The sequence below is a fragment of the Podarcis erhardii genome (genome assembly GCF_964252035.2).
Source record: "Podarcis erhardii genome assembly, chromosome: 8".
NCBI classification, from domain to species: Eukaryota; Metazoa; Chordata; class Lepidosauria; order Squamata; family Lacertidae; genus Podarcis; species Podarcis erhardii.
Genome location: NC_138499.1, coordinates 53842224 through 53870105, shown reverse-complemented (window position 1 = coordinate 53870105; position 27882 = coordinate 53842224). Strand labels below are relative to the sequence as shown.

At 40.2% G+C, this 27882-nt stretch overlaps 1 protein-coding gene across 1 annotated transcript; it reads left to right on the top strand.

Moving 5' to 3' along the window:
* The first annotated feature begins 85 nt into the window (after window positions 1–85).
* TMX3 (thioredoxin related transmembrane protein 3) lies at window positions 86–25781 on the top strand. The gene is made up of 16 exons (XM_081875120.1): window positions 86–252; window positions 1331–1385; window positions 3840–3879; window positions 4680–4803; window positions 5942–5987; window positions 6326–6406; window positions 7837–7936; window positions 8868–8945; window positions 11640–11706; window positions 13292–13390; window positions 14138–14195; window positions 15479–15532; window positions 17574–17630; window positions 19540–19669; window positions 20003–20071; window positions 22423–25781. The coding sequence occupies exons 1-16, from the start codon at window positions 198–200 to the stop codon at window positions 22687–22689; spliced, it is 1380 nt and encodes a 459-aa protein (XP_081731246.1). The 5' UTR covers window positions 86–197; the 3' UTR covers window positions 22690–25781.
* The last annotated feature ends 2101 nt before the right edge of the window (window positions 25782–27882 follow it).

Here is a 27882-nt window from a genome sequence, read left to right as displayed (position 1 = left end):
CCGCGGCCTTGCTGGCAACCCGAAGCCGGAGATGGTGGAGCGTCGCTTAGCAACCGCCCCTCCCGCTTCCAAACAGCGGAGGCAACCGCTGGAGCCGGAGCCGCCGGGCGCATGCTCCGTGGGGCCGGGCGGCGGGGTTGTGGCTCCGCTTCCCCTTCCGGCCGCCGCTTCGCTTGGGTCCACCAGCTCCTGTCAGTATGGCAGAAGGGAGGAGAAGAGAGCGGCGGAGGGGCCCGCTCCTGTGGGCGGCAGGTAGTCGCCATGGAGGAGGGAGTGGGAAGCATATGGCGGGAGCGGAAGAGGGTCTGGGGGCGGCCAGGGGGCGGGTGGGTATGAATGGAAGGGGGGGGGCAAGGGGTTGCTTAAGGGCCGAGGCTTCCCCTGCCTGCCTGGGAAGGGAAATGGCTGCGGGGGGGGGGGGGGGCTGCTGGGGAAGGCGAGGCCGAGGCGCAAATGTCTGGGGCGGGGCGCGTTTTGGGGGACCCCGTGGTGGCCACCTGCTGCAGTTTTGGTAAAGGTCTGGGCCTCTTCTTGGCCGAGGGAGGAGTCTGAGGAAACGAGGCCCCACCCATTGGGACCCACAGAGGGGCAGGCGGCACATGGCACCTGCTGCCTGCTTGGCCATAGAATCAAGTGGCGGGGGGGGGGGTGTGACAATGGGCAGCTGCCACTCTCTCCAGCTTCTTCCCCATCTCGGTTTTTGTGGGAAGTACAGTAGGTGAGGGCGAGAGGCAGCTGTGGCTCTGCCCGCCTGTGTTTTTTTTTTAATCTTCCTCTCTCTGGGTGGGATGGCAAGGAGGATGGAGCCAGCAGGCCTGCCCATAAAGAGCAGGTGGGCTGGGAATGGCAACAGCTGATCCAGCAAGGCCTCCTCTTGCTTGCTGTCTTTTGTTTCTTGGCCAGAGGTGACATAGCGTTGAGGACTCTGGCTTTATTTCTTCACTGTAAAGAGGAAGGGGAAGATGTGCAAGAGGGGGAAGAGTTAGCAGTACTTTGCCACTCAGAGAGAAAGGGGGGGGGGGGTAAACAAGCAAGCAGAGTTGTTCTTGCCTATATATGCATCCTATTTCTGCCTTTTCCTCTTGGCTTCTCAAGGAGACAGTGAGCAAGCAGGTAGAGCTTCCCAGGGAGAGAGGGCAATGGTCAAGTGATCATCAAATATCCTGAAACATTAAAACAGGTGGAACATGGTTTGGGGTCCATTAGAACTGGAGAGAAGTGAGACTTAGGTGGAAGCTAATTGTAGGGGTGTTGCGGAGGTGGGATAGACAAGATATGAACAGACATTAGTATGCATATGAGACCAAGATAAACTCTCTTTTTTTGCTAGTTGCGGCATTTATTTTGGTAGTTGATGCATCTTTCGTGGAAGACTTAGATGACTCGTAAGTATGCAGTGTTTTTATTGTAGATGATGACTTTAGACATTATTTGAATCCATATATCACATGTAGATGTTTTTCTGGTATTCATTGGCAGGTCACTTCATGCAGCATGCTCTTCTTACACATGAGTATGTTGCAGAGTCCAAATGCATAAAAGTCAGTCACCTTGTCATGCACACATGGACCTTCTCTGTGGTAGGAAACACAAAAGTGTTCAAAAAGAAATGGGGTTGTAGTGGGGGTGAGCTACAGAGAGAAGCAGGGAGGCAAAGTCCCTTTGTGCAAGCAGAAATTCACTTGTTTGGTGTGGGATTCCATACATAATTTCTTGCCCACATTGCTGATATTTAAGAGGAGAAAACTAAACACAAATCAGATGCAAGAATGCTTCCTGAACCTGACTGCCCTTGTGGATCCTGCCACCCAATGCTGTTTCCTCGCCTTGCCTCTAGAGTGGGTTAGCCCTGCATCCACTATTTTTTTAAAAAAATCACTTTGCTAGCAGCTGTGAAGCATGTTGCAATCTCCAGTGACACAGCAACAAACTGTCAGAAAAGTGCACACAATGTGAATGTCAAATTGGGTTGGTATTGCCCTTTCAGCAATTTACCTCCACCAGCTGCTTGGTGCCAATAAAGCTCATCAGAAATATCTCATCTCTTAGACACTTAGTTAAGCTGCTGACCCAACTTTCAGACTTGCAGAACAGTCTGGGCTCAGATACTGGCTTCATCAAAACTGTTTCTCTGTCTGGTTTTGAGTTACAGGCATCTAAATAGCCATGTTCCCGCTATTATTATTATTATTTATTAAATTTGTATACTGCCCTTCATCTGAAGATCACAGGGCAGTTCACAACATAAAAATAAAAAATGAGAACACCAAATAATCAAACAAAAACAAACACAAACCTATAGCCACCATCCCCACCCCCCCAAAACACATAAGCATTTCAGATCAGGGCTGTGAAGCAGGGGAATGGAATTTATAGCTTTTCTTTTTTCAATTTTCCCTTTAAAAATTGCCACCCCAAATACTGCATGTTATAGTATTTGTTGCTTGCAGCTGCTTTTACAAGGGGGTAAGTGGGTGTGGGCACACAGGATACTAGTCTCCTTATCTTGCCTAGTTTGTCTGTAATTTAAATATAGAATCATAGAATCTTAGAGTTGAAAGGGACCCAAAGGGTCATCTAGTCCAACTCCCTGCAATTCAGGAATCTCAGCTAAAGCATCCATGACAGATGGCCATCTAACCTCTGTTTAAAAACCTCCAAAGAAGGAGAGTCCACCTCTCGGGGGAGTCTGTTCCACTGCTGAACAGCTCTTACTGTCAGAATTTTTTTCTAAATGTTTAGTCGGAATCTCCTTTCTTGCAACTTGAAGCCATTGGTCCTTCCATCCATAGCAGGAGAAATCAAGCATGCTCCCTCCTCCATGTGACAGCCCTTCATATATTTGAAGATGGCTATCATATCTCCTCTCAGTCTCCTCTTTTCCAGGCTAAACATACCCAGCTCCTTCAAGCACTCATAAAGTTTACCTTCCAGACCCTTGATCATCTTGGTTGCCCTCCTCTGCACATGTTCCAGCTTGTTAACATCCTTCTTAAATTGTGGTGCCCAGAACTGGACACAGTATTCAAAGTGTCGTCTGACTAAGGCAGAATAGAGTGGTACTATTACTTCCCTTGATCTTGACACCATACTTCTCTTCATGCAGCCTAGAACAGGGTTAGCTTTTTTTTGCTGCATCATTTTGTATTTGTTTGCTCTTACAGTAATGAAGACCCAACTGAAATACATTTGACTGGTTAAAAAAAATAACTTGTTCTTACAGTTGTAATTTTAAGTTTGATTTATATTGCATATATCTTGCAGATTGCATGCTGCACTTTTACATATTAAAACACTTTAGAAATGTAAGAAATGGACTGTAAAGTAACAGAATACACAAAGTAAATGTTGTGAGCTGTATATATAGTCTATGCCAACAAAATAGTGATGTAGCGGTTGTTTACCTTTATAGATATCAGATAACTAATCTGTAATTTGTGTTGGCAAATAATTAGTTGACCTTAATCGCATGCTCAGAAGTATCATATGCCTGGAACATGTTAACCCATTTTAGCTTTTTAAGCCTCTTACAAATTATTTAAGACCTATTAATTTTGGTGGTGGTTGCTACTATTACTAATAATAATAAGCATATTTTCTTGTATTGCTTAAGTGCATAGGTAAAAACATTTTTAGTGTGGTCGTCGATATTTGTGATCTATTGCTAGTCCACACAATAATGGTTTTCATGAAGGATGGGAATGATTAATATTCTGTTAACAGCAAGGTATAAAAGAGTCTTCAGTAGTAAAAACAAGCTCTTCTCTTGCTTTTGTATTATTTTAATAAAATGCAAAATACTTGTCAAGCATATTTAATCAGTTATGCTTCTTTCTTAGGTTTAAAGAGAACCGTAAAGATGACATTTGGCTTGTAGATGTGAGTATAACAGCAAAAAAGCAAAACAAACAAACCCCACACCACAAAACTATTCAAAAACAAATTTTATCTCTGTTTAAAAATAGCTTCTACATTCATGCTTATCTTAATTTCCATGGAAGAAAAACATAAGTTATAAATACAATACAATACAATGAATTATACTTATCCGGAGTGGATTCTTATAATACATGAGGGTTTAATGTAGGTACTTGTTGCTGTGTGGCCCTAATAAAAAAGATTCCATTGTTGAAAAATCTGGAGTACAGATCTGGAGTAATTATGTTGATGGGCAGATAAACTCTTTGTAATGATATGATAACCCAAAAATTGCTTTGATTCAAGTTGACTGCATACAATTTTGCTTTGCATGTGTGTTGTATCATATATAAAAAATAGTAGTGAACAATATGCTACACTACTGCACATTGAAGTATTACCTGGACAGCACTGTTAATATGCAGCATTTTAAAGACATAGATACATGAATTTTTAGTTCGCTTTTATTTATTTTTTCAATTAGTATAATTTTTGTTGAGTTTTTAATTTTCAGAATAATGCCCTGTAACTGAATTGATACTCTACTATCCAAGCAGCTACTGGAAGAATTCATTTTGTTGTAGAAGTGTAATGATGAGCAAACTCAAAATGTACTGCTAAATAAACAAATTTTGTGTGCATTTGAGAAATGTGGTAGTTTCCATCTGTCCCCATGGGTGGTTTCATATACAAGTACATGTTTAATAGTTTCTCCAAAGACTTCACTGGCTATGCTTATTTTTGTGTGTGTGTGTTCTCAGTTTTATGCACCATGGTGTGGCCATTGCAAGAAGTTGGAACCGGTGTGGAATGAAGTTGGTAAAGAGATGGGAAGCACTGGTTCACCAGTCAAAGTTGGGAAGATGGATGCAACTTCTTATTCTAGTAAGTGCTTTAGTAAGGTCTTCTGATCTGTGTTAGAATTTATACTCTTTGAAAGTAACATGAAAGCCAGTAAGTTAACCAAACACATATAAGCAAATTCAGTGTTGGTACAAAGCTCAGTGGGGAAATTGGCATGGCCTCTTGGCCTCTATTCTTTCATGGAAGGATGCACATCATCTGACAGCCTGTTCCTATAGATATAGGATTACCGTATTTTTCGTGCCATAGGACGCTCCATCCCATAGGACGCACCTAGTTTTTTGGGGGGGAAATAAAGGAAAAATTTTTTCCCTTTATTTCCCCCCCCAAAAGCGGGTCGGGGAAACCGAACCAGGCCGAGGAACGGCGCTGCGCCTCCCTGCTGTCCCCCGAGCTTGTGGGGCTGGCCGATGTCTGCCTCAGGCGGCAGGCTGCTATCCGCAGCGTGGGGAGCCCTGCGGGGAACTCCTGCAGGGCTCCCCACGCTGCGGATGTCTGCCCGGCGCACGGGGCGCTCTGCTTCAGGGCGCCCCGCCTGCCGGGCGGCAGGCTGCTATCCGCAGCGTGGGGAGCCCTGCGGAGAACTCCCACAGGGCTGCCCAGGCTGCGGATGTGCTCCCGAAGCGCCGGGCGCTCTGCTTTCAGGGCGCCCGACGCTCCGGGAAGCAGGCTGCTATCCGCAGCCTAGACATCCCTGCCGGACCTCCTGCAGGGCTGCCCAGGCTGTGGATGTGCTCCCGAAGCGCCGGGCGCTCTGCTTTCAGGGCGCCCGACGCTCCGGGAACCAGGCTGCTATCCGCAGCCTAGACATCCCTGCCGGACCTCCTGCAGGGCTGCCTAGGCTGCAGATGTCTTCCTGAAGCCTGGAGAGTGAGAGGGGTCGGTGCGCACCGACCCCTCTCGCTCTCCAAGCTTCAGCGAAAGCCTGCATTCGCCCCATAGGACGCACCCAGATTTCCCCTTCATTTTTGGAGGGGGAAAAGTGCGTCCTATGGGGCGAAAAATACGGTATATATGCAACAGTTTGTATGTTATAAAAATGTCTGCTGCTGTTTGTTTGCCACTACAAGAAATGCCAGTAATACATTTTTGAATATTGTAATTGTATTAATTAAAAATGCCCTTTTAAATGCTTGGTTATACTACTGTTTGTTTGTAGGCATTGCCTCTGAATTTGGAGTTCGAGGCTATCCAACAATTAAACTGTAAGTAGAATTTTGTGTCTTGTATATTAAAACTTTAGTGCTTTGTAGTATCATTAGTGTCTCTTGTGCAAAGTGTTCCATTCTGATGTATTGGACCATTATTTAAGTTTCTTCTTTGTTCACCACTCCTGATTCACCTAAAAGCTAACTGATGTTGTGAGGAACATCATCGCTGCTTAGCTGGCCCTCCCACTGCAGTAAGGCTATTGAAATACGTTGCTACTGTGTGTTCATAAAATGTGAGCCCTGGGTTGAACTTTTTCCAGTTAACTGTATGTGCTAAAAATATTGCAGCACTTGAAATATTCATCCAAGATGTTGACTATTATTTTACGTAGGTTAAAGGGTGATTTGGCATACAACTATAGAGGACCCAGGACCAAAGATGATATTGTTGAGTTTGCAAACAGAGTAGCAGGGTGAGTATTTATAGCGTCAGTTTTGTATGGCATGTGGAGTGGAGAGTATGTGGCAACAGTTGAATGTGGGTGACTTAGCCCATGGTACACTATACAAGCAAAGTGGCTTAATGTCATAAGACAATTGATTATAGTATGCTGAGGTAGCTCATAATTCTATTTCATAATACATAAATATATGTATATAGAAAGAGTGATTCTGTGAAGTGACATCTTGACTTCTAAAATCCATCCAAGTAATGTGTTTAATCTAGCATGCATGCATGAGCCCTTGAATCTGTTGCAGGTATCATATTCCACCACCCCTATGCCTCTCTAAACCGTCCTTTAGTTTTCTTTACAAAGCCTTTAGATTTCAGTCTTACAAACTGTTCACATAGCTCAGCCCATGAATATCCTGGTCTTGACAGGCAGTATGATTACATGAAAAGATTTGTCACCCAAAGCCGCTTGTTTAATAAGTTATTAATATATGTGCTTGTCATTCCAAGGTCAGTTCCTTCTTATTCTGTCAGAAGGAGGGGGGAGATCTTTGTTGTTGTTCCAGAAAATTTGTGAGATAGAAAAATTAAGCTACAGTTGTTGATTAACTGTCAGTTAATAACAGCACTTTTTCCAGACATCTCTTTTGTGCCTTAGTCGGTAGTAACCTATAGTTGTCACAAGACGTTAAGATAAAATTTAGCCACCTTATTTCACCTTATTGTGATGTCTGCATGGAACTATTTGGACTTTAGCAGCTATTTCTTTAACAAATGCCTGTGATCAATTCCTAGAAGTCTTACAACATCTTGAAAAACATAGCTATCATAGTAGGAAACGCTGGGAGAAAATACATCTAACAACATGATGAAATTACACTACAGTTCTTAATTAAGTCTTTAAAATGTTTCTATATTGACTCCAGTAATGATGCAACTATAGAACACAGTTGCTGAACTGGAAAGGATGATGTAACATTTCCTAATAATTATTAGATGCTAGATGCTAGCAGGATTTCCCTTCCCCCATTTAAAAAAAACAAGCCTTTATTTTGCTTGGTCAAGGCAAATGTTCACTAATGATTTTCATGTGTTCTCCTCAGTTTCTAAACACTTAGATAATTTCTTAGTGTAGTCATCTGATACTTGAAAGTGCATCCTTTTAAAAAATGAAAATAAAGGTTTTTGGTGGATAATGCCAGTACATGAGGTTAGCACATTGTAGTTGATTCCCTACCCCCCACCCCAATGTCCACATATAGAAATATGTGTAAGTGTTGAAATATTTACAAGAGAAGACAAACTGGTGTGATTCAGCACTCCTGTATTGAGTTCTCATTGGTCTTAGATTTAAAGGTGTTTAAAATTATCAGTACAGTACTCAGAGACAGCAATTGGAAACTGCTTTTCTTGCTCCTATTTATCTGTTTTCTTTATTTTATTCTTCAGGCCTATTATTCGACCCCTCCCTAGCCAGCAGATGTTTGAACATGTGCAAAAGAGGCATCGTGTATTTTTTCTTTACATTGGTGGAGAATCTCCACTGAAGGTTTGAAACTTCATTTAAATTATTGTTTGCTGATTCCAAAAGAGTATTACATTTTAATGCATGCTTCCTAAGATTGTTCTGGTAGCTGGCATCTCAACCCCAAGTAATTTCACCAAATCTGCAAGGGTACTTAAAGTTGCAGCTTTGGGAAAATAAATAAATAAATATATTTAGTGCAGTGAGGTAGATATATTTAGATTCATAGAATTGTAGAGTTGGATTTAATGATGCTATGATGAGAGAAATCAGTGTTATTCCCTTGAAGAAGAAGATTCCTAGAAACTGAGTTGTTAATCTCCTGGAAGTACAAAAATGGGCCTGTGGATTGTGCCTCTGGGATTTCATACCATAACTTACCCTGCAAATTGGAGGAATGGTGTGGGAGGGAATGGACGAATAAGAGTGCTACTGCTGATGCATGACATCATGAGGATCAGCTGGCAGTAGACACACACATTGACATAGCATGACTATGTTGAGACACAGTCACAAGTACTTAAGGCCAGGGTCGGGAACTTGAAGCCGAAGGTCTTGAGGTTGCTTTCAGATTAGTTTTGTGGGGACTGTGGGGAGCAGAGAGGAAGAGAAACATGAGGGGAAAGGAAGGGGAAGCTAGAATAAATGGAGAGATGAGAAATTTAAAAATTTCCTCTGCAAGTGATCAGTAGCCATATGCTAAGAGTGATCTGTCCCTTCTCCGGCAGCCTCCTGGGAAGCAAGGATGGGTGAGAGAAAGGAAAGGCTGTTCCTCTATGACTTCAGGCCCCAACACCAGCATGCAGCTCTCAACCCAAAAAGGTTCCTTGCCCCTGCTTTGGTGAATGAGGAACCAACATTTAGCAGTGAAATAAGCAACATTGTATTTTTGTTTTGCTATGTTTATTATGAAGATTGAGAAACTGTTTTAAAATGTCTATTTGTATTTCCACAGGAAAAATACATAGAAGTTGCTTCCGAACTAATTGTTTATACCTACTTTTTTTCTGCCTCAGAAGAGATACTACCTGAGGTAAATTTATTCAAGAATGTATGTAAATAAACACTGTTAGATTACCGTTAAAAATGTTTGAGGTGGTGGTGGTGGGGTGTTTTCATGTTTTGTTTTGTTTTGTTTTGTTTTGGTATGCTTTACATGAATGCAAGTAAGAGTTGTCATTTGAAGTCTTTCTCCGCAATCGGAAATGAGCCATTTAGGTGTGACAATGCAGTATGTCCAGTTACGGCTTTGTGAAGTAGCCACAGCTGGTAAGGCAAGGCACTGTTAAATTTCAGCTCCATTGGCTGTGGAATCAGCACCATCTAAATTTAAGAAGAGACTCTTATTGGGCACACAGTTTCGTTGCACATGTTCTGTTTAGGTCTGTCTTTCCTTGAGGTCTTTGGAAAGGGGGATGGGGCTGATTCCGGTTCTGATTTTTCTTTGTGTGCAAGGTAGACATGGAGCTGTTGGGAGTATAATTCTGTCATGTTCTTGTTGCTACTTGACAAGGGAAAATGGAAACAGAACAGCTTCAATCACCCAATGGGAGACCATGGGTGATGAAAGTGATTTGTAGAGGATAGGATAGTAATGTTTACTTAAATTATTGGAGATTGCAATGGTAAGGCTGGAATTTAACATCATGCCTTGCCAGACAGAACAGTCTCCCTTCTCCTCCTCTTGCATGCTGTTCTGTGGGTTCTCCTGACACACCCAAGTGGATTTGTGGGATCAGGAGTGTAGGGGCGAAAGCCTCATTGCTCTAGTGAAAGCCTTTGCAGTGACTTTCGCTAGCACACCTGGTTAGTGGAAACTGGTCCTAAGTCTTCTCAATAATATTTTGTATCATTCTCTCTCTCTTTCTCTCTCTCTCTGTGTATATGTATATGTGTGTATATATAGAGAGAGAGAGAGACCCAGTGTTCCTTTACAGTTAGTGTTGCTCATTCACAAATCTATGCTGTAGTGCACTTAAGATAGTTAGATCTCCCTAGTTTGCATTCTGATGCAAAAAGAAGTTTAAAAGATGCACTCTATGCTAGTTATATTTGGGGAGGAAATGTAAATACTTTACCAGCCCACTTTAATACTATACAAAGATTTTTTTAAATGTGATTTTCCCCATTGTGCTGTCATTGTTTTGGGTGGCAGATGTATTATAAAAGTTAGATCCTCTCATGAAGATGACCACAGTGGTGGTGGTGAGGTTCAAGGTAAAGTTCAAAAGACAATTCCTTGCATTTTTATTCTTTGACAGCATAGCTGCATTATTTCATGTGTGTGTGTGTGAGAGAGAGAGAGAGAGAGAGAGAGAGAGAGAAAGAGAGAGAGAGAGAGAGAGAGAGAGAGAGAGTGTGTCACCTTTAGGGCTTGGTACACAAAAAGCAATGAGGCTATTTTCATGTACACAAGGCATCATCTATTGTCACTGCTGGCTTGCAGTTTGTCCCACGTTGTGCTAATTTTTTTACTATCCTCAGGGTTTGAAACTGCAAAAAATAGGAACAATAGAATTTTAAATTATCTAGAGAATAAAAGAACTAAGGCCAAAATCCCTTTAAAAAACAGGTTCTCATTTTTAATAGGAAAAGTACACCATGCTTTTACACTAGAATTTTTCTAGAAGTGTCAAGAACACCTTACTTGAACATAGGCATTGCATATCTATGATATAGCAAACAAAAATCTTAACATTTATTCACCAGCTAGCTTCGTTATGTAACACACAAACCTTTTAATCGTTACAGATACTAAATTGGAAAATCAAAGCTAAATTTCTGATTTGTTGAATAACTTGAGCTATAAAAGTACAGTGGTACCTCAGGTTACATACGCTTCAGGTTACAGACTCCGCTAACCCAGAAATAGTACCTCGGGTTAAGAACTTTGCTTCAGGATGAGAACAGAAATTGCGCGGTGGCGGCGGCAGGAGTTCCCATTAGCGAAAGTGGTGCTTCAGGTTAAGAACAGTTTCAGGTTAAGAACGGACCTCCGGAACAAATTAAGTACGTAACCAGAGGTACCACTGTACAAAAATAAAATTTCCTCATACCCAACCTCCTTTCTTAACAGAACATTTCTGCACACAATTTATTTTTTGGTATTGTCAGTTTTTTCCTTCAAAAATGTTGCCTATCTTTTATGTCATCCAACTGGGGAAAGAGATTGGGAAGAATATCTGCATTAGAGGTGCATGGTCAGTGTATTAGGTTGTGATGCTTACTCTTAATTTTATGTATTAATTACAATTTATATCCTGCTTTTCTGCATATTGCACCCAAGGCAGCTAACAGCAATACAAATGAAAAATATAATGAGCCCAAATAACAGACTGAGAAAGCAAATAGAACCCATAAACCAGTCAAAGAAACCAACAGATGTAACTTTTTAACTTACAGGTCATCATAATATATTTTGATGTGACGTCAGCCTGACAAGCCAATGCTAATTTAAAATTAAAATCTTCACCTGTTGAAAGAGATACATTAAAGAGGGTGGTGATATAGGCATCTCTAGGCAGGAGACGCCATGGTGCTTTTCTTTTTTTTTACACCTTCACACTGTTTGTTTTTATTCAGTGACTTTGTGTTTTATGAATATTTATAAGCCACTTCATGGTCTATAACTGAAAAGTAGAATCAATAAAAAATTGGGAAATATAAATGTAACCTGAAAGTTTCTTTGTGCCATTAAAGTGTTTGCTTTATCTTTTTTATCTTTCAGTATGTGACACTCCCTGAGATGCCAGCTGTTATAGTTTTCAAAGATGGAACTTATTTTGTGTATGATGGTAAGTTATAGATCTAGAGTATTATGTCAGTAACATGTATTGCATTCCTCCCCCTGCATTTTTAGGATTCTAGCCCTAATACGTCTCAGTCTAGATGCTGTTACATACTTCTCAAAAATATCAAAATGTGTGTTGATTGTGCACAGTCATGCTGGCTCAAACTGTGACTTGCATCTGTGTCATTTGCTTCAAAGTAGGTTGTTCCTCGTATTTATTAATTATAAACAGGCACTCTGTAAGTTTCAGTTGTGCACACGGTGCTTTGTTAGGCCTGGTGTATATTTTAATTCCCTCCCCAGGTTTTCTTTTCCAGTTGACTTGGGATTCTATAGCAGTTCTGGGGTTCCTTCCCATTAATATTTTTACCTGAAGTTGTTGTTGGTCTGGTAGTTCTACAAAATTTGAAGTTCCCCAAAGTCTGCTGACACTCCTTTCTTCTTCCTGGATGTCCACTTTGGTTACATGTGGGTTTGGATTCAGACCTACTCTTCCATAATAATAATAATAATAATAATTTATTATTTATACCCCGCCCATCTGGCTGGGCCTCCCCAGCCACTCTGGGCGGCTTCCATAAAAACCAAAAATACAGTAAAATATCACACGTTAAAAACTTCCCTGAACAGGGCTGCCTTAAGATGTCTTCTGAATGTCAGGTAGTTGTTTATCGCTTTGACATCTGCTGGAAGGGCGTTCCACAGGGCGGGGGCCACTACCGAGAAGGCCCTCTGCCTGGTTCCCTGTAGCTTTGCTTCTCGCAATGAGGGAACCGCCAGAAGGCCCTCGGCGCTGGACCTCAGCGTCCGGGCAGAATGATGGGGGTGGAGACGCTCCTTCAGGTATACTGGACCGAGGCCGTTTAGGGCTTTAAAGGTCAGCACCAACACTTTGAATTGTGCTCGGAAACATACTGGAAGGGCTCCTTCCGTTTATGGAAATGAGTCAGATCCAGTAGAGGCTGCATCTCTGCTTACTGAAACTCACAGTGACAGAAGAGGGAGAAGGCTATTTGGGTAGTTGTCACTTAGCTGCACCACCTGCCCTGAAGAGTACCTTAATCCTCTGCAGCAGATTATAAAGGGGGCTGCCATTGAGTGGGACAATTGGCTAAAATTGCCTTTCGCCTACAGAATAATCCATTTTTGAGTTCCACTCTGAGCAATTTTGAGTCCAAACAGTAGACTGACACTTGGAGAAACAGTATGCTCTTAGTATGTCCAACCAGTAGATTGTGATCTACCGGTAGATCCCCGGCTGATCCTCGTAGATCGCGGGATCCTTATTGTGTACAAAAGGTTACGGGGGGAAAGCTAAAAAAACTCTGTGCAATCCTCCCTCTGAAACGCTCAACAACTCTGGGCACTTCCTTCCTAAAAAATGCTCAACAACTCTGGTCAATCCACCCACCCCACACACACTCCTCCTCCCTCCAATGACAATGGGTAGATCACTGCCAGTTTTTTTTATACTGGGAGTAGATCACAGTCTCTTGGGAGTTGGACATGCCTGGTATATATGATAGTGTTAGAAGAAGGCATGAGCATTTTATTTTTTCTTTCACTGTCCCCCCCCCTTTTTTTTAAAGAATATGAAGATGGTGATTTGTCATCCTGGATAAGCAAGGAGAGATTTCAGGGGTATCTTAATGTTGATGGATTTACTCTGTATGAACTTGGAGACACAGGTAAGATGACCTTCCTTCAGAAATTAATTGTACGCTACGTTAACACTTTTGTATGTAAAGTCCACTGCAATTTTAAAAAGCTGCTTTATGTTCTACTATGCCTGGGAAACATCAAAGGATTTTATGGATTATGGATTTTCCACTGATGCATGTCCCTTCTTCAGATCCTGCTTGAATGATGCCAAACATTCACACCATTTCTAATGCTAGTAATCAGCACTCTTCAAAACTCCCTTCCTATGGAAAGCTAAATCTAGGCTAGAACTCCTCTCCCAGACATGATAACTTTCCGTGGGCAGCAAATTTCAGTCTTGTAATCCCCACATATTTTGAAATGGGACAGTTCTCCTGTAACAGTAACCTACTTGAACAATGAATTATTATAGGTGATAGGCATTGTGTAGGACACACAAAGAATAACTTCAGAAGAAAGTTTAATAGTAGTGGTGGAGTTTCCAGCTTAAATATTCTATTCTGCTCCATGCCTTCCATCAAGGTATGTTGTAGCTTGTGTATCTGTAAGACCTTTCCATTTGAGAAAGTGCTTTGTGGTTGAGGATGAGTAGTGTTTTATTTTCAGTAGCATTTCCCATTTCTGGAGCATATGGCAATGCTTTTATATATATATATAAAATAATGGTTACAAGATAGCTGTTCTGTTTTCTTTGGGGATGGGAGGTTACTTAAATAAGAAGCATCTTTCTGTAGACATATCCTAAATTTAGTTCTATGTCTTTTGCTTTTTAGGAAAACTTGTGGCTATTGCAATTATTGATGATAAAAACACTTCTGTTGAACATATTAGGTATGTTGGTGTGTATACGTGATAAAACATAACAAACTATTTAGAAAATGACACCTCTTGAACATCATGCTGCATGAACCCTCCTCCAATCCCTAACTTGTCTGTTGTTGGACTACATTGTTTAAAAACTAATATAAAAGGAAGCTGCACATCAAAAACAAGCCATAGGTTTATTCAGATATTATTAATAAAGGGAAAAGGGTATGGTCCTATGTACAGTTACAGTGGTACCTCAGGTTAAGTATTTAATTCGTTCCGGAGGTCTGTACTTAACCTGAAACTGTTCTTAACCTGAGGCACCACTTTAGCTAATGGGGCCTCCCGCTGCCGCTGCGCTGCCGGAGCACGATTTCTGTTCTCATCCTGAAGCAAAGTTCTTAACCTGAAGCACTATTTCTGGGTTAGCGGAGTCTGTAACCTGAAGCGTATGTAACCCGAGGTACCACTGTACTAGGAATTAATTCCCGCTGAACTCACCATTCATGGGATCAGGTTTCCCTTTTCTTTTTTTCGCCAATTTTCTATTGATTTTCCAAATTATTACAAATTAAACCAAATTAATTTAATTTAATACAATCTCATTTTTTAAAAAAGCCTGGTTTCCTATCCCGTTACAAGCCATGTCCAAGATGCATCTCCACTGCTCCATCCATTGTCGCTTCAGTCTCTAGCTGACATCATTTCACTTGCCATTATTGTCCATTCGTTCAGCTGCCCTTTTATCACCCTTTTAATCAGATAGGATTGAGCTGTATGTCATACATATGAAGCTTCTGTATTGAAGGGCACAGACAAATACAGTCATACCTTGGTTGTCAAATGGAATCCGTTCCGGAAGTCCATTCGACTTCCGAAAATGTTTGAAAACCAAGGCACGGCTTCTGATTGGCTGCCGGAGCTTCCTGCACTCAATCGGGAGCTGCGGAAGCCGCATCAGATGTTCGGCTTCCAAAGAACGTTTGCAAACCGTGGCGTTTGGAAGCCAAAACGGACAAGTACCAAGGCATTCAACAACCAAGGTATGACGGTACTCGTATAGTATGTAGTGGCACAAAACTGAGTAGAATCTTGATTTCTTGTAAATCGGGAGCCATGGAGCATTCTAGATGTAATGACCATTACCATACCTTGGCCTTCATAAACAGGCTTTATGTTTAGGTACTCTCTTATCTCCATGGCCCAATGTGTTTCATTGCTGAATGTACAGCAATGCTGTACAATACTATTGCTGAATAGATTCTGTTTATATTTGTGGAAATACTGTGAAATGTTTCTTTTTACAGGTTGAAGTCTATTATGCAGGATGTTGCCAAAAATTATAGAGACCATTTTCATAGGTACATGCATATATTTAATCACTTGTTAATTGTTCCTCATCGTGTGTTAAGTGGGTTGAAGAAATACTGCAAATTCTAGTAGTTTTGACCGTGACAGTTAACAAATCCATTCATAATAGCTAGGTAATCTTAAGACTATATACACAAATTGCCCACATTTAGGAGAAAAGTAGAAGAAACTAAGCTTTAGGGATTGCATATGTTTTGAAAATGTGTGTGTGCCCCATTTTCTTTAAAAAAAGACTTTTAAAATACCCTAACACATGTATGTCACACATTTGCTCTCTGGCGGAGCACCTTCTGATGTCAAGATAGAATAGAAACTAGGTTCTTCATTGAAAAAGTATACATTCACAAATAACTGTAATGAGAAATAAGTAATATTGAGATGGAAAAGCTCTTTCGTTTTATTAGATCTCTAATATGTGTGCAGATCGGTTTACCATATTGACATCAATTTAAGCTGTAATTATTAGCCACTTGAAAATACAAATATTAGCTCATGCAAAGCAAGATACTTTTGCCTTTTTAAAGCTTTCAGATATATGAACAGACTGCCAGATCCTTAATGGCTGTAGCTAGATGTTTATCCTGGCACTACTTTTCTGAGAATAGTTTCCTGGTCCAAAGGGACCAAGGTACAGGAGATAGCAAAGCTGTACAACAATGTTGCTACCCATGGGTTTTGTTCAACTAAGGGCAGCTCTTCTGGAGGTTGTAAATTACTTGTGCGCAAATGATGAAGCGTGAGAGTGGTTTAGGGGAATGCAGAAGCAATCTAAACAACTCTCCCCTTTTTATCTAAGACAGTGCATTCAACATTTACTAGGACAGTTAAATTCTTTACCAAGAAAAAGGAAATGTGCAGAATTAATTTTGTGTACTCCATATTCAGTTCCTAATTTTTAATTTTGTTCTTGTTGTGGGGAGGGGCAAGGGGTTGTGCTAGTAGGCACTGGAGTGCCCCCTCACATTCCTGGCCACTACTAGTAGCATTGTTTGGCCTGTCCAGTTTCTTAGGCTCCAATAGCTCACAGGGACATAAGATCCAACTGTTTAAACAAAATATGCACCCAGTTCCATGCTTTTGCCTAGCTATGGGTTGCATCCAATGCTCTGTTAGCAGAGTTCTGCTTGCACATTGAGACTTCCATTTCCTCTCTTCCCCCTGTGTATTCATAAAATCTGCACACATAGGAGAGGAGGAAGAAAGTGTGTTGTGTGAGCAGAGCTGCAGCACTGGATATGACCCTGTGTTAGCAAGTCCTCCTCACAAATACAGTTGCTGAAATTAGTCCATTTTTTATAATTTGAAGTAACTACCATACACAAGATTCTAGCAGTGGATAATTCATAGAAGTAGAGCACCTGACCTCTTGTACACTGCTTTGGAAGAGTTGTACTAAAGGGTGGTTTGTAACTAAAATGAATGGATTAGATACTGCTTTAGAACTGTTTGTTTATTGTCCACACTTTCCACTTAGCCAAGAAAATATAGTGGAAATAAAAGTGCAGGAAAGTATAAAATGTGATTAATTGGTGTGATCTATATTAAGAGGAGAGTATCGCTAGAACTTTGAAAAGTAATAAGCGTGTTAGGAGTGATAATACAAAAGAACTTTTTGTTGTGGGTTTCATGCTAAGTCACACATCCCTTAAATCAGGATCCCTAATTCCCCCACTCTCCATGGGTTGATGAGACCGCCCTAATAACAAAAGGTGATTTAACACCTGACAGAGTTCAGGTGAAGTAGCTGTTACCACTGATCAGTGTGGTAACAGTAACTTCCTTTAAAGACACACTTTCCCTGCCGGTCAGCTGATTGGCTCTGGGAGCAGGGATTCAAAGGAGCTTGCTGTAACTGCTGATCAGCAGTTGCAGCAAATCTGTTTGGCAGAAGCAGTTTCGATTCAAACTGCTGCCTCCAAATGAGGAACCTCCAAGTTTGCCTCCAAGTTCTCCAAATATAGATGGATACAACTTGCTGTCATTTTTTAAAAGTTAGGTTTAATTAACAATTTGTATTTTGACTCTTCACAGGAGCTTCCAGTTTGGCCATATGGATGGTAATGAATACATGAATAGTTTACTAATGGAGTAAGTATGTTTTTGAGATTTCATGCTGTTAATATCATTTGTGTAGCAAGGTTTATATTTTGAAACTCTGTTCTTGTGTTTGCTGTAAGCAGGTTACAAATATCTGTAGAAAGAGAGCATATAAACTTGGTAGATGTGTGAAAGTTGATCAGTACATGCATTGGTTTTGCACTGTGTAGGATGAGATACTCTGCCCAGTGATTGCCGTCACAAGAATGGATTCAGCATGTTCCCTTCATGGAATCACTGTGAACCCTGGAAATTTATCATATGAATTGTCTGTGCCAAAGTTACATATACTTGTCCTAATTTTATGATTTGTACTGTTTTGTGTGTGTTTGCATTTGTGTTTAAAATAAATAGCACTTGGATATGGCCCTTCAATATGCATTAAAACCATTTTACTTTTAAAGAGAACACTTTCATTATATATAAAACCTAGATATTTAAAGTTTGTATATAACTTTTTCCACTAGATGGCAGGATGGGATAGTAAATGGAGAGAGAAAAGGCACATAAATGGGAGCTGAACATGAAATACACACACACACACACACACACACACACACACACACTGATTGAGGCTTATATATACTGTGAAATGATTACACACCATTAAGGAGAAAAACGTATTAGGAACTTAGGACTTTGTTTTACATGCTTGATGGATTTTGAATTTCAGCTATTGTTGCTGAGCTTTTGTGGCCTAGAAGAGGTGTATAAAGCTCTCAAATCTCTCTTTGAGAGGATTCAGAAGGGCAGCTCCGGGTTGTGTTCCATTGTTTCAGCAGAGAAATAACCCTTATTGTTCCTGAATAGAGGCTCAAATTACACCAACGCTTAAGGCTTCGAAGATTACATCTGTCTGATACCTATGTTTCCCAGTAGAAATGAGGCCATTCCTGCAGATCAGGCATGTCCAACTGGTCGAAAGCTCAACAACTTTGCTGAAGGCTTCCCCCAAAAAGCTCAACAACTTTGGTCAATCCAATGGGTAGATCACTGCCAGTTTTTTTATAGTGGGAGTAGATCGCAGTCTCTTGGGAGTTGGATATGCCTGCTGTAGATAATGAGAAACCATGCTTAGCTCTCCTTGGCTTGGTCCACTTGACAAATTACAATATTATTCCAAATGTAGCCTGTAGATATAGTTGGCAAAAGACATGCTGCTGGAGACTATAGCAAATGGTACTTTTGGGCATGTTGTAGAAGTTAGTAGCTAGCTACAGTGGCAGTCTAGGGGAATCAGATTTCTGTCTATCAAGGTTGTCTTCATTCTGCTCTAGATACCATGACTTGCTGGCTACTAGTATAGTCTTCGAAAGCACGTCAAAGTGCAAGTAGATAAATAGGTACCTTCCGGCGGGAAGGTAAATGGCGTTTCTGTGTGCTGCTCTAGTTCGCCAGAAGCGGCTTAGTCATGCTGGCCACATGACCCGGAAGCTGTCTGCAGATTAACACTGGCTCCCTCGGTCTATAGAGCGAGATGAGCGCCACAACTCCAGAGTCGTCCGCAACTGGACCTAATGATTAGGGGTACCTTTACCTTTACCTTTAGTGTAGTCTTGTCCAGATTCACTTGTTGTATCTGCTGTCCCCCCTCATTGTTAAGCATTGGAAAAGTGGACTATGAAACCTTTGTCAGAAGCAAGATGGTTAAAGCTGAACCTTGTATGATATTTCAGTGTCATAGGAATGTGGCAAATACTCCACTACCACCACCTCATTTGGTCTTCCTGCAAGAAATGAGTTGAATCACTTGTTCAGATACTATAGATAGGATAGTTGCAAAGTCAAGTTGCCAAGAAGCTTTTATAGTTCTTAGGTGCTCTATTAATAAATTGAATGCTGATAACTGATAGCTTTTTTCTTTTTTTAGTTCCTGACTTGTTCGATTTTACTGTTTCAGTGATCTGAAAATTCCCACTATAGTTGTATTGAACACATCCAATCAACAGTATTTCCTACCTCATAAAACTATTGAGAGTACTGAAGATATGGTTCAGTTCATTAATGAGATCCTGGAAGGCACTGCAGAAGTAAGCCTTTCTCTTTTATTCAAAATCTCTTTAACCAGTTCTTGAACTGCTCAAAGACCTAACAGTTTGTTGGCTATCTTACTTCATTTCTGTTTTCTGATTTGAATGTGCAGTACCAATGTTCCTTGAAAAACAAGAGTCGCTGGAAAGAACTAACATTAGAGACAGCCTGGGGACAGGTCCTTGCAAAGGACCCCAAGAATGTCACAAGAAAATAATTTTCCCCTTCAATGGAAAAACATTATATATCAGACTTCATGGTGAAGAAAGGTGGATGCAAGCTGAAATATAATTGACTAGTGCTAATGCCTGTTTTTACCTTTGAAATTTTAGGCACACGGTGGAGATGGAATTCTTCAACGGATCAAGAGAATAATTTATGATGCTAAGTCTACTGTAGGAGTAAGTAATGTCCCATCTCTGTTAGATAATGTCTAAACGTATATCAGATATAAAATAGGGACAGTACCTGCCAAACATCCAGCATATTAAGGTCCTCAGGTTACCCATCCTAACATCAATATCTAATTTGATCACATGATTTTGGGTGCTGGGTTCTGTATTTTAAAGAAGTTTGTTACAATATATCTACTTTTGAAACACACATCTTGGCATCAGGAACCCAGACATTTGGCAACCCATATCAGCAGTGTTGCTTTTGGCAATTTCCCTTAAAAATAGCTCAAAAACTTCCCTTTTTAAACATTTATTTTTAGATTTCTGGCAAAACTTTAAAAAGCTCATGAACTTTGGCTGAAAAAAAGTTCAATAACTTTTCTGTCCGGATTTTCACTTTTTGAATACGCCAACCCTAGCTTAGATGGAGAGATGGATCACAGAAACCCTTTGAAAATCAGCTTCCCCCTTTAAAGTGCTCTCCATGGAGTCAAGCAATAATCCTTGTGTTGACTGCTGCCATGAGTTTCCAAGACAGTGATAGCTATTCCCAGCAGCTGCAGGCGTTGCGTGTCAAGCCCTGAAACCCACCCCCATGGAAATAAAGACACAAAGGAGACAGAATTTAGTTTAAAGGTTAATGGGCAAATTTAGGCTACAACTTTATTGAGTACACAAATGTGACTGGTATTGGCTTAGGCATTGGTATCTAATGACTATAACTGGCTCCTGCCACCCAGCAGGTAGCCTGCAAAGCGTAAACTACCAGCAGAGGGAGCTCCAACAATGGCTATTGACTGGTGCTCACCTCTGGGGTTCCCGGGGGTCCTGGCATGGCCCTAGCTCCTCCCCAGGCTTCGGCCGAGATCCAAGCCCCCGGATTCTTTTAACAGAATACCCTATCAAATGGAGGGGCAGGTAATGGCCACACCTCCCCTCCCCACATTCCCCTAAACCAATGCCTAACCACCAAACCTTACAAAGTTGTGACGATTCTAAGAGGTAGGCAAAAACACAGCAGCCGCTGCCAATCTGCCACATTAGAAAAAAATCCTACCTGGCCCCTGTTCCAAAACAGGAGTCCAAAGCAAGGTCTGACCCCAACCTAACAAGGGGTGGTGAGTGTTCGGCAGCACAAAGCAAGAGGAGGTCCCCACGACGTGCTTCTGTTTAAATACTCTACTCCCAATCAGGCCACCACGCTGATTGGCTAAAAGCCAGTGGCAAGATCGTGGCACCACTGGCTGGAGCGGGGCAAAGCCCCTCCTCCATGCCGGTTGCGGGGAGTCCTGGGGCTGTGCGCAACATGGACCCTCGGTTAGGAGAATCCAACTTGTAGAGATATACAATATGTACTACTGGTAATCCATGTGACAACTACTGCTAAAAGAAGCAGCATTTGTTCAGATCTTTAGCAGATGCTTCAAGAACCCTTAAAACTCACTTGTCAACTGGTTCAGCTACCTCCTCTCTGTACTCACAGCACATCTGGAAACCTGAATGTTGTTGTTGGCCTGCCAGAAACAAACAGCCAACACAAGAACAATAAGTTACATATAGGTCTGTGCACATATTTCCATAAAGACATAAAATCTGTTTTGGGGGCAAAGACTGCATAGATGTACACAAAACTTAGTTTGTGGAATTGCCCTAAAATAGAATAACAATTATAATGGCTTCAGGTAGGTAGCTGTGTTGGTCTGACGAAGTATGCATGCACATGAAAGCTCATACCCAGAACAATCTTGGTTGGTCTCTAAGGTGCTACTGGACAATTTTTTAAATTATAATGGAGTTAATTTGGTCTTAACTTGATGAATCAAAGATGTTTGCGGGGAGAGTACATCAGCTTAACACACTGTAAATATCAGAAGCTTTTAAATGAAAGACAAGTCCTACTAAATGCACGCTCCTATCCACGTCTGTGCAAAAGCTTAAGTCCCATTGAGTTCAGTGGGACTTAGCCCCAGGTAAGTGTTTTAGCACTGTAGCTTTAGTAACATTTGCTGCTTCTTATCCACTTGATATGCTGAATGCCGACCTTCGAGATTTTCACAACCGCCAACTTCATCGGTTCATAAACTCCCTTTAAAATAAAGTCTTTAGGTGAGCGATCTCCACTTGCCTGATGTTTCCAGGAACTGCTAAGTATGTAATTCCCACTGTGTTTTTCTGCATTTTATTTCCCTCTGACTTACTCTTTACAAACCCCCTTCCCCAAAACCATGTGTAGATATACCTGCAGCTCAGGAAAACACTCCATATATCTGATGGACCGTATTCCGTGAAAGCTTATGCATTGATATATTTGTCAGATGTTGTCAAATTGTCACTAACAGCTAACCATTTCTCAACAGTCTGTTTTCAAGAGTTCCCCCCTTCTGGGCTGCTTTCTCTTTGGTCTACCACTGGGTGTCATCAGCATCATGTGTTACGGAATTTGTATGGCTGACTCTGATGGAAGATCAGATGAAGCGGAAGCATCTAAGAAGGAAAGTACAGGGCGGGAACTGACTGATGAAGGCACTGAAGAAGAACAAGAGGAAGAAAACAGTGAGAACCGTCTAGAATTTCCAGGTGGCGAGCAAGAACAGAAAACTATATTTGAAAAGAAAAAAGACTAAATTGCTTAATTAAAAAAAAGTAGAATTTCAAAATATAGACTTATTTATTGAATTCATCTATTTACCTGTGACCTTCAGAGATGATGAACTTTTTGTTTTACATGCATGTGTTCCAATTGCTTGGCCATGAAGAAGAATAAGTGGAAGTCTGGGTTTCAGAGTCCTTTACTATCTTTATCCTGCTGAAAAGAAATCAAATTAAGGGATGTATATATGAGCTATTTTACAGTGATGCACACTGAAGTTTTCTTCTTTTCTAGCTACTGATTTTCTTCTTTTCTAGCTACTGAGAACTGGTTAACAATTATTTTAACTATGTGGCCAAAGTAAATAAAACATTTAAAAAGGACTGCAGGAATGTTCTCAGCCTAGAGTGAAATATGTAAATGGGGAAACATACCTTTGGGACATTACATAAATGCTTTTAAAAATAGTTAGTATTGCTTTGAAAAGCAATACATACTTCATTTTATTTCATTTTTTGTTTTTTTAATAAAAAGATGTAAATTTTAGATAATCTGTTACAGAAGTCTCATGGCAGTGCTAAACACAGGTATTGCCGTCTCTCTTTAGTTGTTTTTTTTGCAATTTTAATATTCTTCAAAGTAGTATTTGCTTACTGGGTCCATTTGCTATTGCATTATATTGGTCCAATATGGTTCATTATTAAAAAATCACTTCTCTATTTAACTTAAAAGGAAAAAAACCTTGCTTTTAGATGAGATTTCCCCTAATCTTGACAAAACTGAAGGTTTCATTTGCTCATGACAAAATTAGTGGAATATTTTTTTCTGTGTGTCTACTGCATGATTAATGACAAGTGTTTCTTCAATATGCCAAAATATTTTTAAAGGTGGGTTAAATCTTGCAACAACTGTGACTTCTACAAGTGAAAAACACATAAACAAATATTTTATTGGCTTGTTATCAGTGATATCTGCATTTGACATCTCAACTACATGTTGATTGGACAGAGCAATTTAATTATCTGAAGGACTGTTAACACTTCTAGAAAAGGGGGGTATTTGTCGGTGCAGTACATTTTCATTAACTGTTAAATCACATAAGTCATCTCTAATACGGTCCCTTGACATTGAAAGCAACTAAGCTCTCTCCAGAGTTAAGATCTCAAGGGATAAGCTATAAGATGGTGTTTGGAGTATTGATACCATGGTGATTACCATAGCAACCAAACCTATGCTGCTCATTTTCAGAACTACGGCTATGTCACATCCAGTTGGAAAACTGAAAAATAAAAGCTTCCCAGCTTGTGAGTCTTGGTAAAGCAGTTTGGTATAATATGTATCGCTACATATGTACATTCTCAAAAAAGAAATTTTAAGCTTGGATAAAAAAAGTTTTAAGGAATTAAGACTAGAAGATAGAATTTTTTGTCCTCCTGAAGATAGGGAAACCCTGTAGTACTTTAAAGCTAATCAACTTTCTAAAACATTCTAAGCAAACTAATTCGATTTACATAGTTTTGTTATTTAGAAGGAAATTAAGCCGATAATAACACAGCTGTTTTGAAAATGCATGGGTTTTAAAAGTAGGGTTCTCCTTGATAAAAATGAATGTTGATTTTCAAAATAGGAAGAGATGAGAAATGGAAAAGTGTTTAGCACTTTCACTGACAGTTGTTCTTTGCCCAAAGAATAAATTGCTGAGATTTAATTTATAGTTACCAGAAATATTCTAGCTGTGACAGTTTGGCTTTATAAAGAAACTTTGTTCTGGCTTTTGTTTAAATTTAAACCAGGTTGTGTTGGTTCTGAACACTGATAGAAGTTATAAATGGTATTTTGTTTGAGGCAAGGTTCAACTCTTGTCATGTCATGCGTAGTTGGTTTTTCACATAATTGAGGTTTTGTCCAATGCTGCAAAACTCCTCTATGCTTTAAGCATCAAAAGCATAAAATGAGCTGGATTTTTAGGACGGAGAGAAGAGGTTTTAGACCGTACCAGGATAGCATTTCTATTTTGTTGGTGTTATATGTTGTTTACAGAAGTAGTGAATGTCAGCACAAAAAATCTGAATTCATCTACTATTTCACACGACTTATTAATTTTGTGTTCTTATAGCTTTCTTTTAGATACAAATAACAGCTACATGCTATATAGTAGTTTTTCTAGTGCTGAATCTTGAGAGCATGCTTTCAACAACAACAAAATCCTAGCATTTATACCAATTTATAGGATGTTAAGCAGAGTTAGAGTGGTTTGGACAGTGGCAGTTAAAATAGGTATATGTTTGCCATCCAGCATATGGAATGTCAAACTCCCTGGCGTTTACTGAACTCAAGTGTACTGCCATTTCACTTCAGCTTCATAACACTGCAGTTAAAGTAGATTTAACTGAGCATTCCCCCTTTTATCTTGGGAATGAATAACTTGCGGTATAAAACAAAATGACTATTTTTTTTTTGATCATGTAAAGAGCTCCACACAGTCAGGTGTCTATTTTAACTTGAATGGAAGTGCTCCAATTTTATTTTACTTTGTTGAATTTATCAGCTGTAAATATGGGGGGGGGGGCTTGTGTTTGTTTTTGTTTTTTTTACAATAATAAAACATTTAAAAGTACTGCTTTTCACTCCTTGGTGCTCTATTTGCACGTAGTTTGACATATATAATAGAGAAGAGATAGAAGAAACTGGGATCAGGCCAGCATTCTCTTTCCCACATGACTTTTGAAACCCACAAGATGACATTGGCCACAGCCTTCTCCCACTGTTGTTCCCCAGCAATTGGCATTCTAAGGCCCACTGCAACTGCTGTTGTTAAAGGTAATAATTAGCCATCATGACTGGTAGCCATTGTAATAGCCTTATCTTCCATGAATTTGTCTATTGCTCTTTAAAAGCCCTCTAGGCTGGGAACCATATTGTGATAATGAATTCCATATTTTAGCCATGTGAAGAATTTTGTATGTGTGTGTACGGGATTTAGCATTATGGAATGATCCAGGTTCTAGTATATGTGGCAACCTCTCTATCAACTTTCTCCACACTATGGCATACTTTTATACAACTTTGTACTGTGTTTCCTTCCCCTTACTTGAATTTTTCCTAAATAAAAGAACACCAAATACACGTTGTCTTCATAGGGGAGTTTCTTCAGCCCCTTAATCATTTTACACTTCTTCAATGCCCTTTTTGAGAGGAAGCAACCAGAAATGCACACAGTATTCCAAGTATAGTAATAACGTATGTTTGTGTAAAGGTACTATAATAATGGGAATTTAATTTTAGATCTAATAACCCCTAGTAAGGAATTCTCCTTTTTCATGGTTGTTGCTCAGTCGCTCAAGGTTTTCATTGAGCCTCCACCATGACTCCCAAGATCTCTTTTCTGGTCAGTTGAGACTAGCTCAAACCACATTGGTGTATATGTAAAATTGGAAGGGAAAGTGCCCCCAACGTACTAGCATAAGGTGTCCATTTAATGCATATATTGGTAGAAATGCTACATAAATTTGCTTTGAAAAAATGTATCTGTTGGGCAAAATTGCATACAAAAAATTGCACGAAGGTTTTCATGAGGGTTTTAAAAATAATAATGATCAGGAACTCATGTGGAAATGAAAAACTGAATTTAAGATTAGAATAATAAGAAATGGAAAAGCTGAAATTTTCATGTTTTCTCATCCCGAGGCGGGATAAACGGCCATAAACACACAATTGGCATGTCTTCAGAGGAACATGTTGGCATCAGTCAGGCTTACAGCATGAAAGAATTACCTTGAAAAATACTCACCTTGTGTGAGTTTAATGTGCCCTGTATACACAATGATATAATATTCAATCATGAACTGTATTTTCCATAGTTTCTTAAAAAACATAACCAGGGAAGAAAGCAATATACAATAATGAAATGCCTTATAAATCCGCTATGTTGTGGGGAAATGTTTTTTCCTTACAGTAGTGCATGTTTTGTAAAGGATCATCAAGAGGGATGCTGTCAGTGCTACTAAACAGAAGGGTGTTTTGTATTTGTTACCTCTGATGTACAAAGCAGAAGCACAGCACTTCCTTTCAATAGGTCATAATCATCTGTCATCCGCAGCGGGAAAAAGCAAACCTATTGGCACAACACTTGTCAGATGTTCTGATATGCGGGCGCATTAAAGTAGAAGACATTTGGTTGTTTATCTGAGACCTCTATTCTTGTAAACAAGGAAGTAGGCTATATCCCTGTGGTCTGACTTACCTCTTTATGATAGGGATTCTCAAGTGCTAGGAAGAATATAATCAATTTGATCCAAATTTTACTGCTTGTGGGGCTTGGGAAAGCATAGATTCTCCTTTGGCCCACCTACTATTCCACAGTGTCTCTGCTTTGTTGATCTCTGAACTGCACAGAATGAAAGGCATTTCAGCTTCTATTCCATAAGGAAAGACCATTTTTGGCCAATATACCAGATCTCACAAGAAGGAGAAATGGGTGTGTGACTGTGTTTTTAGGCAAGAACTATCAATCCTTAGCTGATGGAGTACTGAGAATATTTCCTTGCACACATTTACCCAGTGGGACTGATTTTTATTTTTATTTTGCTACATGGTTGCAAATATGGCCTTTAATGACCACGTTTCAGAAGACATTTTCTACTGGTACAGTTGTTTTGAGTAGGCGACTTCTCTGTTTAAAAACATTTGCAAGTGGGAGAGGTTCTGCTCTTTTGATTAAAAGGAATACTGGGGTTAATCTAAGTGTGTACCTTTTGTGCAGATCCAGCACCCTGTCAAAGGTGAATACTCATCAATTATCTCTGGAAATTCGTATTAATGCTGTAGTAGCTGCTCAAACATTGCCTCTTGTGTAAATTCATAGTAGAGGTGCACTGTCCAAAGGCCAAGCAGACGAGACTGGCAGAATATTTGTGGCAGCCACAAAACTCACTGGGCAACCTTGGGCCAATCACTATCTTTCAGCCTAGAAATACCTCATATGGTGGCTGTGAGGATGAAATGTGGAAAGGGAGAACCATGCACCCCACCTTGAGGTCCTTGGAGGAAAGGGAATATAAATGTCATGATCAATATATCAACTGCAGCAAAGAAAGTAGATGCAAATAGATAGCTTGAGGGATAAACAGGCAGTGCCTGCTATTCACACCGGGAAAACCATTGAGACTTACTACTGTATACCGTAATAAGGAAAAGGAAAGCTTCTTTATCTCTTAGCCCTCTCATT

What these genes read in the sequence shown, in the direction of transcription:
- TMX3 (XM_081875120.1), top strand. Translation starts at nt 198, where the DNA reads ATGGCAGAAGGGAGGAGAAGAGAGCGGCGGAGGGGCCCGCTCCTGTGG. An exon ending in CAGAAGAGATACTACCTGAG is followed by an intron (nt 8,946 to 11,639) that starts GTAAATTTATTC and finishes TTTATCTTTCAG; the next exon opens with TATGTGACACTCCCTGAGAT. An exon ending in TATAGAGACCATTTTCATAG is followed by an intron (nt 15,533 to 17,573) that starts GTACATGCATAT and finishes GACTCTTCACAG; the next exon opens with GAGCTTCCAGTTTGGCCATA.